This window comes from Primulina tabacum, chromosome 2 (genome assembly GCF_025594145.1).
Source record: "Primulina tabacum isolate GXHZ01 chromosome 2, ASM2559414v2, whole genome shotgun sequence".
Taxonomy (NCBI): domain Eukaryota; kingdom Viridiplantae; phylum Streptophyta; class Magnoliopsida; order Lamiales; family Gesneriaceae; genus Primulina; species Primulina tabacum.
In genome coordinates this window covers 7,030,805-7,045,422 of record NC_134551.1, presented here as the reverse complement: position 1 = coordinate 7,045,422, position 14,618 = coordinate 7,030,805, and the positions used below count along the sequence as shown (strand labels likewise).

General features: G+C 37.2%; 1 protein-coding gene and 1 long non-coding RNA gene across 4 annotated transcripts in view; one reads left to right on the top strand and one right to left on the bottom strand.

The window, feature by feature from the left end:
• Positions 1-14,618, bottom strand: part of LOC142528761 (uncharacterized) — a 46,885-nt gene that overhangs the window by 11,254 nt on the left and 21,013 nt on the right. For all 3 annotated transcript variants that reach the window (XM_075633917.1, XM_075633923.1, XM_075633928.1), the window contains exons 6-7: positions 2,157-2,377; positions 995-1,266 (exon numbers count right to left, since the gene is read on the bottom strand). In XM_075633917.1, coding sequence (XP_075490032.1) covers positions 995-1,266; positions 2,157-2,377 — 493 coding nt within the window. The remainder of the gene's footprint in view (positions 1-994; positions 1,267-2,156; positions 2,378-14,618) is intronic.
• LOC142537352 (uncharacterized) lies at positions 3,639-4,716 on the top strand. The gene is made up of 2 exons (XR_012818528.1): positions 3,639-3,880; positions 4,109-4,716. It is a non-coding gene; the product is annotated as an uncharacterized LOC142537352 (long non-coding RNA).

The window sequence follows — 14,618 nt, the reverse complement described above, 5'->3', positions numbered from 1 at the left end:
ATTGTTTTTTATTAATTCATTCAACCAAATGCTTCATGATTATTATCTAAAAAATTGCTGAAATAATTATCCCATATCATTCCTTAATTTGCAAAAATGAAATCATCAATCACACAATCATCCCATCAAACAAAACCAAACATAGAGCATACATTACATTTTATCATTATGAATTAGTTTCTTATAGAAAGGATAAACCTTTTAGGAAGATAGAAAAGGGACACAACAATTAGAACGTGTAATAGTTAGGCAAAACATGGGACATACACAGGTATCCACATTTATCACATAAGCTTCATGATTGAATATATTTACAAAATCTACCACACAATTATTTTGAAGGTTAACAGATCATCTGGAGCAGTAAGACATGTAAAACATAAGATATTGCTTAAATATGTACTATGTAGCAACTAGTTTTCCTAGGAATCAAGGAGTCAATTCCGTATTTCTCATTAAATGCTTTTTATATCACTAGAAATACAAACCTTTAAAAAGAAAAATAGAAAAAAAGACTTCTCATTATAAAGATGATTCCTTGACTTGTACTTAGTTTATTTTAATGGTTGATATTCTTTTACAAGACCGTGTGGATGCACTTATTAAAGAAACTTGTTGCCATCAAAATGTACGGGGAATGTTCGTTTTCCAGTCATCAACCATCATTGGACATTTCTGCATGCATAACACTTGTTCAAACATTAATCCCATGGCTACCATGTGATAAGTGTGATGCCACAGTGTCAGCATATATGCATGTGCAAACACCTCTCATAATAGTTGTTAGGAGAAACATCAAAATCATTCATTTACTCACAAAAAATGTAGCTACCAGGTTTCATTGCACAAGAAGTTTCGTGAATGGCATAATTGCTAAATGAACCCATATGGGATGACAGGTTAGACATCTTGATTCACTTACTAATCCTCTTAATCAACACTTGAGCTACACATCATGATTTACTTAAACAAGTGTTTGAACCTTACAGCATACCTATCAAGGGCCATGTTTCTTGTCTGACCAGAACCCATACTGAGTACCATGAGCCACCGGTCGACGAATTTAGCTCCTCCAAGACTCAAGTTCAAATCAAGAACTTGCAACTTGATGGCATCACTTGAGCTACTGAATATGCTTGATAGTTGGAATTTCTTCCACTTCTTTTTGGAAAAAGGATTTCTAGATACAGCAGACAAGGGATCGAGATCAATCGAATAATCTAGGCAGGGCTGTGGGCTGCCATCCTCCCATGTTAACAAAGACACCTGAGAAGTGGAATATTATCTCAAAATCAGGCTCCAAACAAAAATTTTGTCCATTTCACACCTCATGTTTCTGTGATTTCCTTCAAATGAAACTCATTTAGATTTTCCATCTCACGCCTTTATTCTGGGAGTTTACAATAACTAGGTTTTTCATACATCTATATTGATATTTAAAAGAAAAAATTACCAAGTTTACAAGAACTCTTAAAGTAGTCATTTAAATGAATATGCACATTTCAGAAAAAGTTCTAGAAACAGTGGACAGTAAATTTTCTTTGGTTTTTTCCTTAGTAGTTAATTCATTAAATACTTAAACATTCAGTTAAGGCAACATAGTTTTATAAACAACCTAATGGCTTTTTATGAAAAATCACCGTCTAAAGCTCAAAATTCATTTATGAATTCGACCAAGGGAACATTGAATTATTTTGATTTATCTACATCAAGTCCCAACAAGTTAGAAGGAACTATGCTCTCCTCCACAAGTTACACGATCCATGAATCCCACGCAAAATAACAGGAGTTAACTGAATATAGTGGCTTGGGGGTAAAGAATTATATAATGGACTGAACTATTGTATTATATCAGATGCTCCACAAGTTACTATCAGATGCCCAAATCAGAATTATATAATGAACTGTATTGCCCCAAAAATATAGAGCTACAACCTCATAGTTGGCCACTTCTTAAATTGAACCAAACAGAATATAATTTCAGTGGCTTGTACTGAACAGTTCACATATGAAATTGGGTACACAAAAATATGGTTGGTGAATTCCATCCATCGTGACTCAGACCCATAGAATATTTCCTGGCTAGATCTCAGTCTGGAAACCAATTATTTGGAAATATTCTTATTTAATCTTCATTTCTTTAATACTAATCATACCTGAGAAATTGACTTCAAAAATAGCATTATTTTAGAAGAATGCTCCATGAACTTGTCAAATACCAATGTCATCCTAGATGAGTCAAGATCTGCTCCATCTTCCTTGAACTTAGATGAAAGAGGCATTCGTATTACTGTAGAATTAGATGAAGACCATTGCATATCTTCTCCAATCAACATTGGCATGAACTGATCACGAAAACGGTCCGTCAATTTTGTACCTATATATTAGCGGGGGCAAAACAATTGGATTCATAAGATAGTTGCTCACATGGTTGCTCACACATAAGAAGTTATGGCCAGTCAAGGGATTACTCATCCGCACATATGATGTAACTGTTTCCTAATCCAATAAAATAGTTTCTTATCAAATAAAAAATAAAAAATATTCTTTGACTTGCTTTGATTGACAAAATTGGATTTAATTTCAAAACCACTCAATATCAAGATATGAATTTCCATGGTATTTGTGATCGATTTCAAATACAGCAAATACAGGTGTCATTTGAAATACATCCATCAAATCCTTCTCTAAATCAAATCCCTCCCTCCAAATCAAATCTGTTAATACAAGCACAACCTAAGGATCAAAATTCAAAAGCCATACTATGGCAAGAAAATCACCATCTATGAGAGAAATTGCCAAGAAACTCATTACTAGCAACATAAATTGGCATCCAATAATAATACAAGGAGCAATTCAAGTTTAGCAACTCTAAAAGAAGATCCATCTGCTCCTTGGTAGGGATGGCAATTTTCCCCGCGAGGAAAACCCGAAACGGGGCGGGTTCGGGAGAAAGTTAATGGGTTTGGTTTTGGATTCGGGGATTTTTAAAATCCCCGAAGTATATTGGGGCGGGTTTGGGAATCCTATCCCCATACCAAACCCTCCCAAACCTGCCCCGATAATATATATATATATATATATATAAAGATAATACTTTAAGTTATAGACTTAAACTTCAACACCTACACGGCTCAGTCACACTAACGAATCAGAAACACACAGAACTAAAAACCCTAGCCCCCAAATCTAAATCTGGTAAGATACAAGAATCTGGTTCATCTCTTTGTTATTTTTCCGAAGAGCGGTGTTTCTCCGGCGTAGATCACATCTAGTTTCGATTTTGCAGCAATTTTCTAGTTTCGATTACCTTGAACATCTCATCTATACACATACTTGCTCGTCATTAGTTGTTTATAGTTCTTTTTTGGCAATGAAATTTAAATTGTTATATTGGGTGCTTCATGTGGATGGAATGATAAGAATTTATGCATATATCATCCGTTGCGAGAGAGATTTTGTAACAAATTCTGTTACTTAATAGGTTTTTCTTATTTCTTCTGATGCCAATCCATGAATTTTTTCTTCCCAATTTTCAAGTTTATTCTTTGCCCCGAACGCAGTTTGACAATTGTGTCCATGAAAAAAATGGAGTCACAACAATACTCATGGAAAGTTGGGACCCACAAACTGTGGTACAGTTAATTTTTTGCAATTTGATTCTCTTATTAGCTATGACATATTTTTAGAGTTGAGGGTGCTTTAGGGAATTGATTTTTGATCATGAGCTCACCGCCAAGGTCCTCAATGTGCAAACCATGACTATATATTGTTATTTGAGTTTCAATAAGATTCCAGATTCTAGATTACTTTCATTAAGATTTATGGCTAAATTTTACCAAATTATATTGCTCAAACTTGGTGCTACGTACTGCATGATGTAGCTTCTCATCTGTTTGGTTCTCTGATTAAATTGTTGTCATCATATAATTAATGATTATGTTGGTTAACTCAGTAAATAAAATTAGTTTGAGTTGACTTAATTATTTCAAATGTGTTTTCATCTCATAAACTTCTTTGGGGTGATTAAAAGTTTTCTATGAAACGATACAAGGATGTTTTGTTATATATATTAACCAAACTTACTCTATTATTTATATCATTTAAGATGGAAACTAATGATAAAGAGGTTGTGGGTGCCATGCAAACTACTCCAACTGTGGGAAGTCAAGCACCACATTCGCAAAATGAGAGTGTTTCCATAGGGGCAAACGAAACATCTCAAAATGAGAATTTAGATGCTGAAATTATAGGAGAAGATGATGGAAATAAATGAAAATTAAGATCTCCCGCATGGGATCATTTCGAGAGAAAGAAAATCGGAGGAAATTGGAGAGCGGTGTGCAATGATTGTAAGAAATCCTTGGGTGTTGAAGCTAAGAATGATACCAGGCATTTGCTTGACCATATAAAAGCATGTTTGTACAAAAGACAGAAGACAATAAAGCAATCACTATTGCAGCCAACAAAATCCAATGATGAGACGACGGTGCTTGGGATATACAATTTCAACCAAGATCATGGGAGGACGGAGCTTGCGAATATGATTATAATGCATGAGTATCCATTATCTATGGTTGATCATGTGGGCTTTAGAAGGTACTCTTATTCCTTACAACCATTATTTAAAATTGTTTCTCGGAACACAATTAAGATCGACATCATGCAGGTGTTTGAGTATGAAAGAGATAAGACAATGAAATTATTAGACTCAAATGCTAGTTGAATTGCATTGACAACTGATATGTGGACGTCAAGTAATCAGAAAAGAGGATTCACGGCCATCTTTTCACATTTCATCGATACTTCAGGGAAATTACAAAGTCGGCTTGTAAGGTAATTTTTTTTAACTCTTTAACATTATACTTGTATTTTTCCATTAATTATATTACTATTATTATTATTATTAAAATTTATTTATTTTTACCAAATTTATGTATGTGCCGTGTCCACATACTGCCGAGGTCCTTGCGAGTGCTCTTGTTGAATGCCTCTTGACTCGGTTAGATTAGAGAGGGGTGTGGGGGATTTGAGAGTTTGGTTGGGAGACCCTTCAGGTTTGTTCTCCGTTCGATCATTTTATAATTGTTTCTTTCCTTTTTCCTCTTTCCCTTATTTTCCTTACAAGGAAAAAATCTGGAAAGTATTGATCCCTCATAAGGTTCAAGTTTTCGCGTGGATTGTGGCTCTGGGAAAACTACCCACTTGTGATTCGATGCAAAGAAGGTGGCCACAATGTCTGTTATGTCCGCATTGGTGCACTTTATGTCATAATCACGAAGAAAATCAGGATCACTTGTTGGTACATTGCTCTTTTTCAAAAGGTATTTGGACAAAAGTGTTGCTCGAGTTGGGTTTTGATTGGGTATTTCCGAGGAGGGCTGTAGATTTGATCGTCATGGAGCCGGGAGGAATTTCAGGCAGAAAATTTATGACCTTCTGGCACATTATGATACACTGTACGTTTTGGTCTATATGGTTGGAGAGAAATAACAGAATATTTCAAGATGTGTCGGAGACAGTGGACGAAGTCTGGGAGAAGATCAAGTTCAGGGTTGCGAGCTGGACAATTAATATTAAAGACTTTAATAATTTGTCTGTTTCAGATTTGATTAGAGATTGAAAATTTGTATGGGCATGAACCTAGTAGGCTAGTACTTTCTAAGTTGTGTTACTTCTCGTTCTGCGGATTACTCATCCGCTATTTTTGTAAAACTTTATCTATTAATAAATTTTAGTTTCGTATAAAAAATGATGCTATGATTGAGCTTATTCTAGACAAGTTTCCTCCAAGTTCATTTATTTTATAAGGAAAATTATTTCACATGTGGTGTTGTGCCCATATTGTGAATTTGGTTGACGGATGGACTAGAATTGATTTGTGACAGTATTGAAACAATTCGCCATAGTGTCGGATTTTGGTCAGCAACTCCAAAAAGAGATGAAAAATTTATTGAAACAGCTCGACAGTTGAAGGTTCCAAGCACCAAAAAATTGGAACTTGATTGCAAAACACGATGGAACTCCACTTATTTAATGCTTAATGCAAAGATATGTTTGCTCGTTTGAAACAACGTGAGACTTTATATAAAAGAGTTCCCAAAGAAGAAGATTGGTAAAAAATGAGAGATTTCTTCTAAATTGTAGATGTTTTATGATGCCACAGAGTTGTTTTTGGGGACCAAATATCCGACTATAAATCTTTTCTTCTCAACCATTTGCGATCTTTTTTTTTATCGTAAACTATGATTTTATTATAATAGTAATAATTAAGTTTACAAAGCCAGTGGATGAGCGATCCACAATCCACCACCTGCATTAAAGACTACAAACTCTTCAAAAGCAAATAAAACACCAATCCCTAACTAGGTCGGATAAAAGAAGATGCTGAAACATTGGTAAGGTAATCGTCCATCTCGCTACTCTGAATCTGATCTTCTCCCATAAATCCTCCCACGAGTCTTCCTTGTTGTTGAAAATTCTGTTATTGCGCTCCATCCATGTCGACCAAAAGATGCAATGAACAATGATGCACCAGAAATTCGTAAGGCCCATTCCATTGAGAAATCCGTGCTCCATGACAAACATTTCTTTCGAAGTTGCCGGAAAAATCCACTCAAATCCCAAGTGTTGCATAACCTTGATCCAAATAAGCCTCGTAAAAGAACAGTGTATTAAGAGATGTTCTTGATTCTCCACATTTTCCTTGCACAAGATGCACCACTATGGACATAAAACATGGCCCGGTTGTGTTTTCTGCAAAGTGTCACAAGTTTACAATTTTTCCAATGCCACTATCCAAGAAATAACCTTCACCTTTTGTGGGATTGGTACTATCCAGATGTTTCTGAAGTAAGGGAACAAAGGAGTAACAGTACTCGGAAATAATGAAGAGTATAGAGAACTGACAGAAAAAACACCAGAGGGCTCCCCTAACCAAACCCTGGCGTCCAACGTGCCCACACTCAAAGATGCTGACTCTAATACCTATAAGGGATGTGTATTCTCCCAACTCGATGTTATTCAACCTCAATTTTACATCCGAGATACAAGATGAAAACAATTCAATTATATTATCCTATTGTTTATGGTGACATGTCTTCAATTGAGATTGAAACAGTGAAGAAAAAGTTGTTTGAGGTGGTAGAAGCGTACAAGAAAAAATCCAAACAAACTCAGGAAGTGAAAGATTCACAATCTTCATCTTTAAGGCCTCAACTTCCTAAGCGTAGTAGTTATGCTTATAAATTCGAGATGTTCATGAATTGTAATAATAATATTGAACATCAGAAATCCGAGTTGGATTCTTATTTAGAAGAGTCGCTCTTGCCAAGAAATACAAGTGACTTTGATATTTTATGTTGGTGGAAGACAAATGGGATCAAATATCCCATTTTGCATGATATTGCTAAGGATGTGTTGGTTATTCCTGTGACGACCGTTGCTTCCAAATCAACATTCAGTACTAGTGGGAGAGTTTTAACTTTTAAGTACACACCTTAATAGGCTTCATCCTAAAACTGTGGAAGCTTTGATGTGTGCTCGAGATTGGTTATGGAGTGAAATTCAAGGTATTAACTAGTTTTCAGATTAAATTATTTCTAATAATTTCTTTTTTTCAATTGTAATTTTTGTTATTTATTTGTCTTAATTATTAGATTATACAGTTTCCAAGGATCAAAAGTTTGCCAATGATTTTTTTTTGATAAGAAACTAGATATTACTAATAAATAAAGTTTTACAATAATAGCGGATGAGTAATCCGCACGAGAAAAAGTATCACAACTTAGAAAGTACTAGCCTAGTAAGTTCATGTCCATAGATATTTCCAATCCCTAATTAAATCAGAATAGACAAATGTTGAAAGTCTTTAATATTTATTGTCCAACTCGCAACCCTGAACTTGATCTTCTCCCAGACTTTTTCTGCTGTCTCCGAATCCTCTTGAAAAATTCTTTTATTTCTCTCCAACCATATAAACCAAAGCGTACAGTGTATGACAACTTGCCAGAAGCTCATAAATTTTCTGCTTGGAACTCCTCCCGGCTCCATGACGATCATATCTGCCGCCTTCCTCGGAAGTACCCACTGAAAACCCAACTCTAGCAAAACTTTTGTCCAAATATCTTTTGCGAAAGAGCAATGCACCAACAAGTGATCCTGATTTTCTTCTTGCTTCTGACATAAAGTGCACCAATGCGGACATAACATACATAGAGGACACCTTCTTTGAATCGAATCACAAGTGGAGAGTTTCCCCAAAGCCACAATCCACGCGAAAACCTGAACTTTATGAGGGATCGGTACTTTCCAGATTTTTTCGAAGTAAGGAAAATAAGGGAAAGATGAAAAAGAAAAGAAAGAATTATAAAAAGATCGAACAGAGAACAGACCTGAATGGTCTCCCAACCAGACTCTAAAATCCCCCACACCCCTCTCTAATCTAACCGAGTCTAGAACCCCTAAAAGGTTAGTGAACTCACCCACTTCGAACTCATTTAACTGTCTTCTAAAACGGATGTCCCAATGACAGATATGATTGAGTCCACTAGAATTCGTTACCAAAAAGCTATTGATTGGTTTGTCAGTAGTGAAGCAAATCCTAAAAATAGAAGGAAAACGGTCTCTAAACGACTTCCCCCCCTTCCAAACATCTTCCCAAAACCGAATGACATAAAGGTAAGCAATAAGTTGTTTTTGTCATTGTATTAAAGTGTTTTGAACTTATATAATTTTTTTTCTATAAGTCTTATTAATTTGCAGGATCCGGATGAGCCAGAGTCCCGCACTAATAGTAAAATTGATTAATGCGTGGAGTAATGTGATTCGACATAATGGAGAAGAAAATGGTGATGATAATGATGAGTTTGATCATTTCTTTTTAAAATGATGAAATAACATTAGTTTTTTCTCCAATCTTGTATGACTGTCGTACGATTCTCACACTTTTTATCTTAGGGATTTGAGTTGCATCTTTTTTGCTACAGTATTTGACATTTGACATAAACTCTTTATCAGATATTATATATTTTTTTTATGAATCCATTTGAGTACTTGAAGTTTCATTAAAAATTCAGGTATTTCAAACGGGTACGGGGACAGGGACGAGGATTTTATCACCGCGGGTTCGGGGACGGAGATTCCCTTATTAGGTAGATCCGGGGATGGGAGCGAGGATATAATTCGCGTTCAATAATGGTAGATCATATAATCCCAATTCCCCTATCAGATTGTCGAAACATGACATGCTCGTGGTATTGGAAAGGCTATTCATCTTTTCTCCAGTATTTCTGACCACATTAAAATCTCCTCCCAAGCACCATCTGTCCCCACATATTAATTCAAACCTGCTAATTTGTTGCAAAATAATTCTCTCAGTCTTGGTTTAACTGGTCCGTAAATGGCTGAGAACCACCATTTGATTTCATCATTCCACCGAATTTCAATCGACACCGAAAATTCCACTATCAAATTATTACTGACCACCACCACTCTGGGATCCCACATCACTAAGATACCTCCACATCTCTCTACTGACGGTAAACTGATCCAAACGACAAATCTGGACTTCCACAAACTTGCAACGAACCTTCTGTCCACCAACTCTTTCTTAGTTTCTATAAGTGCCACAATATCTGGGTTTTCCTTGCGAATGAGAGTTCGAAGTAGTGCCCTCCTTCTTGCTGCCTTCCCACCCCTAATATTCCAAGAGCAAATTTTCATAACAACTGATTGGGACCCTTCGAAGTCGAACCTCTCTCGTAGCTAATCCCCCACTTCAGTCTGTGTAATTCTCTACTCAGAAAACCAGTTGATTTCTTAACCCCTTCCCAACAGCTGACATCTGAATTCCTTCCCTGAAACTCATTTTCGACACAGATTTTTCTCCATACCAGCCCCTTCCGAAATTTCTCCCACGGAACTCGGCTTATCAACTACCCTAGTTGACCCTTCTCCTAAAAGACCATTAGAGATCCCCATAACAGAAAAAGACGCTGGAAGAATAGAATGGAGCTTGAAAGAATGATTAAGAATTGATGAATGAAAGTCGGAAAATACCTGTCCCAATAGAGGTTTTTCGTCTTCAGGTTGCGGTGACTTGGTATTAGACGGGTGTTCGTCTGCTGTTGAAAACAGTCACTCAATATCCTCTACCACTCCTTCAAGATGCACTGCATCCTCAGAGACTTGACTATTTGAGTCAGCTGATTCGAGCTCTTCCTCCAGCAAGTCATCTGGCGAATCATTTAACACGTTATCTTTTCTGTCTTCCAAATCAAATTCCCCCAGCATAATAACTTCGTCTTGATTCAAGAGCCCTGAGTTTTTTATCCAACCTTCGTGATTGGCAGCCTTGTCCTCAATGATGCTTCTCTTATGTCTTCAACTGTATATTTTCCATAAGAAGGCAGTAGTGTGTTGATGCGTGCAACCTCCACCCTCTTAGCTTGCTCATCGGCTGCTTTGTTATTCATGGATTGAATGGATGAGCTTCTGAATTTTGTGACTTCTTTTGGGACAACTTTCCTCAATATTTTGATCACCTTGCCCCCCAATAAAGGTGCCTAACTAGCAGTCTTTCCTGCTGGACTTAGTTGCTGATCCTTCACATGCACAGACCCCTGCACTTCTTCCCTCATCCCGCCTTTATTGGCAGATCCACATCCTAGCCTCCCTTCTGCCGTGCTTGTTGCTTGATCTAATATAACTCGCGATTCGATCTTCCCATCAATAGGGCAGCTGGTAAGGTTCTCATTTTCTAATTGTTTTCTGCGCATATTTGAGTTACCCCACCCCGCCATGGTCCGCTTTCCATTAACCACGACCTGTGCATATGACTGCCTTTCATAGTGCTCGTAAGCTGTGAGGTAGAATGATTCTACCTGAATTCGAATCTCTATAGTCCCCCCTTCAACGGAATCTGCATTCTAGTTTTGAATAAACCCTCTTTCGGTGCCTTTCACCTTAATCTTAGCTGCCCTAAGGTCTCGGAAAAGTGAGGTATCCGAGCTGATGTCCTTCAAGCCCCCGCATTGATCCCCGATGATTTTGAATTTATCCGGCGACCAGAGATTCCAAGGTAATCCAAAGATCCTAACCCAACTGTTGCAACATTTATCTACCGTATCAGCCGTATTAATATCAGGTCTCTCACTCCTCAAATGTCAAAGACACTCCATTGTCAAAGAATCCTCTCTTCAGCTTTAGATAATATGAGAATTCAGAAGAATTAGATGGCCACCATACCGCTTTGTTAGCTTGGAACGGAAATAATTCTACCCGTCTACTATCAGAGTTGCCAAGAGCGGTCTGGATCTGTTCCCACGAGATGTTCACCCTTCCTTTGGTAACAATGAGTGCTTCGTTCCACTTCCTACCCATCCTTATCCTACCACTGCCCTCCTTGACATTCAGCAATCCATGGCGAAGCTCCATCTCAATATTGCTAACATCCCGGTTTATTGTATTAAATCTTGTTTCTTTTGGCCCGTGAGCAATGATATGTTGTTGGATTTTCCTCTGAGAATTCCTTGACAGCAGCTTTACCAAAGTATTCGCAATGTTTATCCACCCCCCTGAGTTATGGCCGCTGGGCACAATGGTGATATGCATTCTGCCCAGCTTACTGAACTTGTTCACCTCTAGGAATCGTCCACGTTTGTTTGAGAACCTCTGTATAGTGAAGAACGCGTTCTTGCCCCTATAACTAAAGAAATCCGAGCACGAATAAGAATTGTTGATGAAATTCTTGAACCTTAGGCTGAGCCAGCTTACCTCTCTTCTCGGTCTAAATCCATTAAATAGCACGCGTTCTTCGTTCTTTCTGACCACCATATGGAGAGGCCCCCATTAACCAATCTCAGAGTGAACACTTTGTGTTCAATGTTAATGACTTCATCCCTGGCAGCATCCCTAGGAACGGGAAGAGCTCTCCAAGTGGTCCGTTCATTCATCTCCGTGTCGAGATGGAAGACGTGGCGATTTGGCGTCGACCAAACTACAAAAGGTTTCCTGCGGCAGTGTGAATGGCAGCGCCGTTGACGAATAAATATACTCACCTGAAAGAGACTGTGCTGAAAAAAATATAGGAACCAAGAAGCTCGCCGTCCGGGTATACACCAGCACCGTTCTGACGCACTGGACAATATAAAGAGACACAGCAGCTGGAGAACCCCGAAAATGAGGACAAAAAAATGAGAATACGGATAGGTTTCCGCCGGCCGGCGGTCGGCACCGGTGTCAGTGATGAGGATGCGGTCGGCGATGGTTAAGAGCAGAAGACATTGGTCGGAGGAGGGGAGTGGTCAAAAGAAAAACCAATACTAATAACTGGTATCAAGGTTTTCGAGCAACGGGCTTCCTAAAAATAAATTTCGATGTGCCTAATAACCCCCACCCCCCGCTAACCTAGGACATTGTTTTGAAATTTGAACTAAATAACGATCTATTGCAAACTGAAAGATATATTGATTGACTCGATCTTCATCAGTCCAGTAATAACATCATATTGCAAATGATCTAAATCAAATATTAAGAGCACTTTTGAAGACAAGCATAAAATTTTTCAAAGGCTGGTCTTGTATGTTTTTAACTTATATAATTATTGCTTCTGATTAATGAAATATAATATAGTATATCAAAAAAAAAAAGAATAGATTAGGAAGATATTTTGAATATTTGTCTTTTTTATCATTTTAGAAGGCTTCTTGCATTTAAGGCAGTAACCGAAAGAAATAAAACTCAAATTTATTCTCAAAAATGTTGATCACGAAATCGTGAGGTTCTCTTTAACTAGACTCAATTTGATCACGAGATCTTGAAGTTTCAAAAGTCAAACCCCTCATCTCCTCACCCATTAGCTGCACCATAACACAATCCATGACTCGGAACTATAACATGCACATGCATAGAGCAAGAGATAATTTTTTACCTATAATTAAATATGATAGCCTAGCTGCTCATTTAAAGATATAGATCAAATTTACAATCTACAATCTACAAATATATAAAATATGCACATCTTCAAATATGCACAAATGAAAGATACTTTCAAAATGCCTTTATTACCTGTGCAGGTTTAAAAAACCAAAGAAAGAATAATCTTTAAGTTTAACGGCAAATACTAGAATTTAATGTTTCTTGCGTCAATGTAAGTTGTAGTTTCACTTAAGTCAAAATTCAAGTCATGAATTGTAAATTGACACGACTAGATAAATTATGGCATTTAAAAACAATAACTGAAACTTTCCCTTTAGTACATGTACTCACGTGTTTGTAACTTCTACGCATAGTATCTCCACCATATCTTATATTTGAATTTTAAAATTGACCTACTATTCATTCGCTCTGTCTCTTATTCATGTTCACGAATATGTATGCTCAGATGTCCAACTAGTCCGATTATCCAATCACTTACTCGGCAATAGCTTTATGCAAAGCCTTAGATGCAATTTTAAGTTAAGTTCAAGCCTGAACTTGACATAAAATTGAGCCCAGACTTAGAAGTTAACAACTAGTCAGCTCAATCCATGCTAACAACATTTTTCCAAAAACAGACTCCATTGAACTTTGTAGCCTCAGAATTTCATAAATTTAATGTTACGATAACAAATTAAAAAGTGTTGAGTGAATCGAGCAAAACTTATGAACATAGATGAGGTTTATATGAACTTCAGGTTGGGTACGGTCGAGCTTGGCTCAGAGTTGGGTCAATCTAGTTCATTTAAAGCCTTTCTTCCAACTAGCTAACTTCTTTGACAACTTAGACACGACGTATTCCAAAAATCTCGTTTTCCTAGAATTTCCCGCTAATGGAACCCCTACATATTTAATAGGCCACCCCTCCCTCCTACATCCAATCTCTGTAGCCAACTCTTCCAAATCGACATATGTGCAATTAATTCCCAACAATGCACTTTTTTCCAAGTTGACATTTAATCCCGACATTTGACAGAATGAGTTCAAAACCCGCAACAGATTGCGCAAATGACTCTCAGTTTTAAGAAAGAGCGAAGTATCATCCGCAAATTAAATAAGATATGTCTCTACTTTCTCTCTACAACTTCCAATCCCCAGACCTCGTTCTTTGCCATGCCTTATCCACCAATCTTCCCAGCGCATGTATAACTAGATTGAACAGGAAAGGGGAAGTGGATTCCCTTGCCTTAGACCTCTCTCCCCCTTGAATTTGACCTTCGCTCTACCATTTATAAAGACCGAGAAAGAAACAGATGATATGCAAACCTTAATCCACTTTCTCCATGTCGCTCCAAAACCTTTCTGTTAAAGAACAAAATCCAAAAATCTCATGTCCACATTATCATAGGCCTTCTCCAAATCTACCTTAAACACCCACCCTTTCTTCTTTTTATATCTCCTCGTCTCATCTCAACCTAAGTATCTCAATTCTCAAGACATTTGTAAAAGTAGAGAAAAAGGTTAACACTCTGCCACCTAAACAATTTCCTCCAAACTATTATCACTCAATGAATTAAACTAACTTTCTAAGTTACAAACACAAAAAACTACGGAAATAAATAGACATAAAATAAATCACCTTACAGTTAATACTAGCAAAAATATCAAACTTTCTACATGGGCATCTAATCTAATTAAGT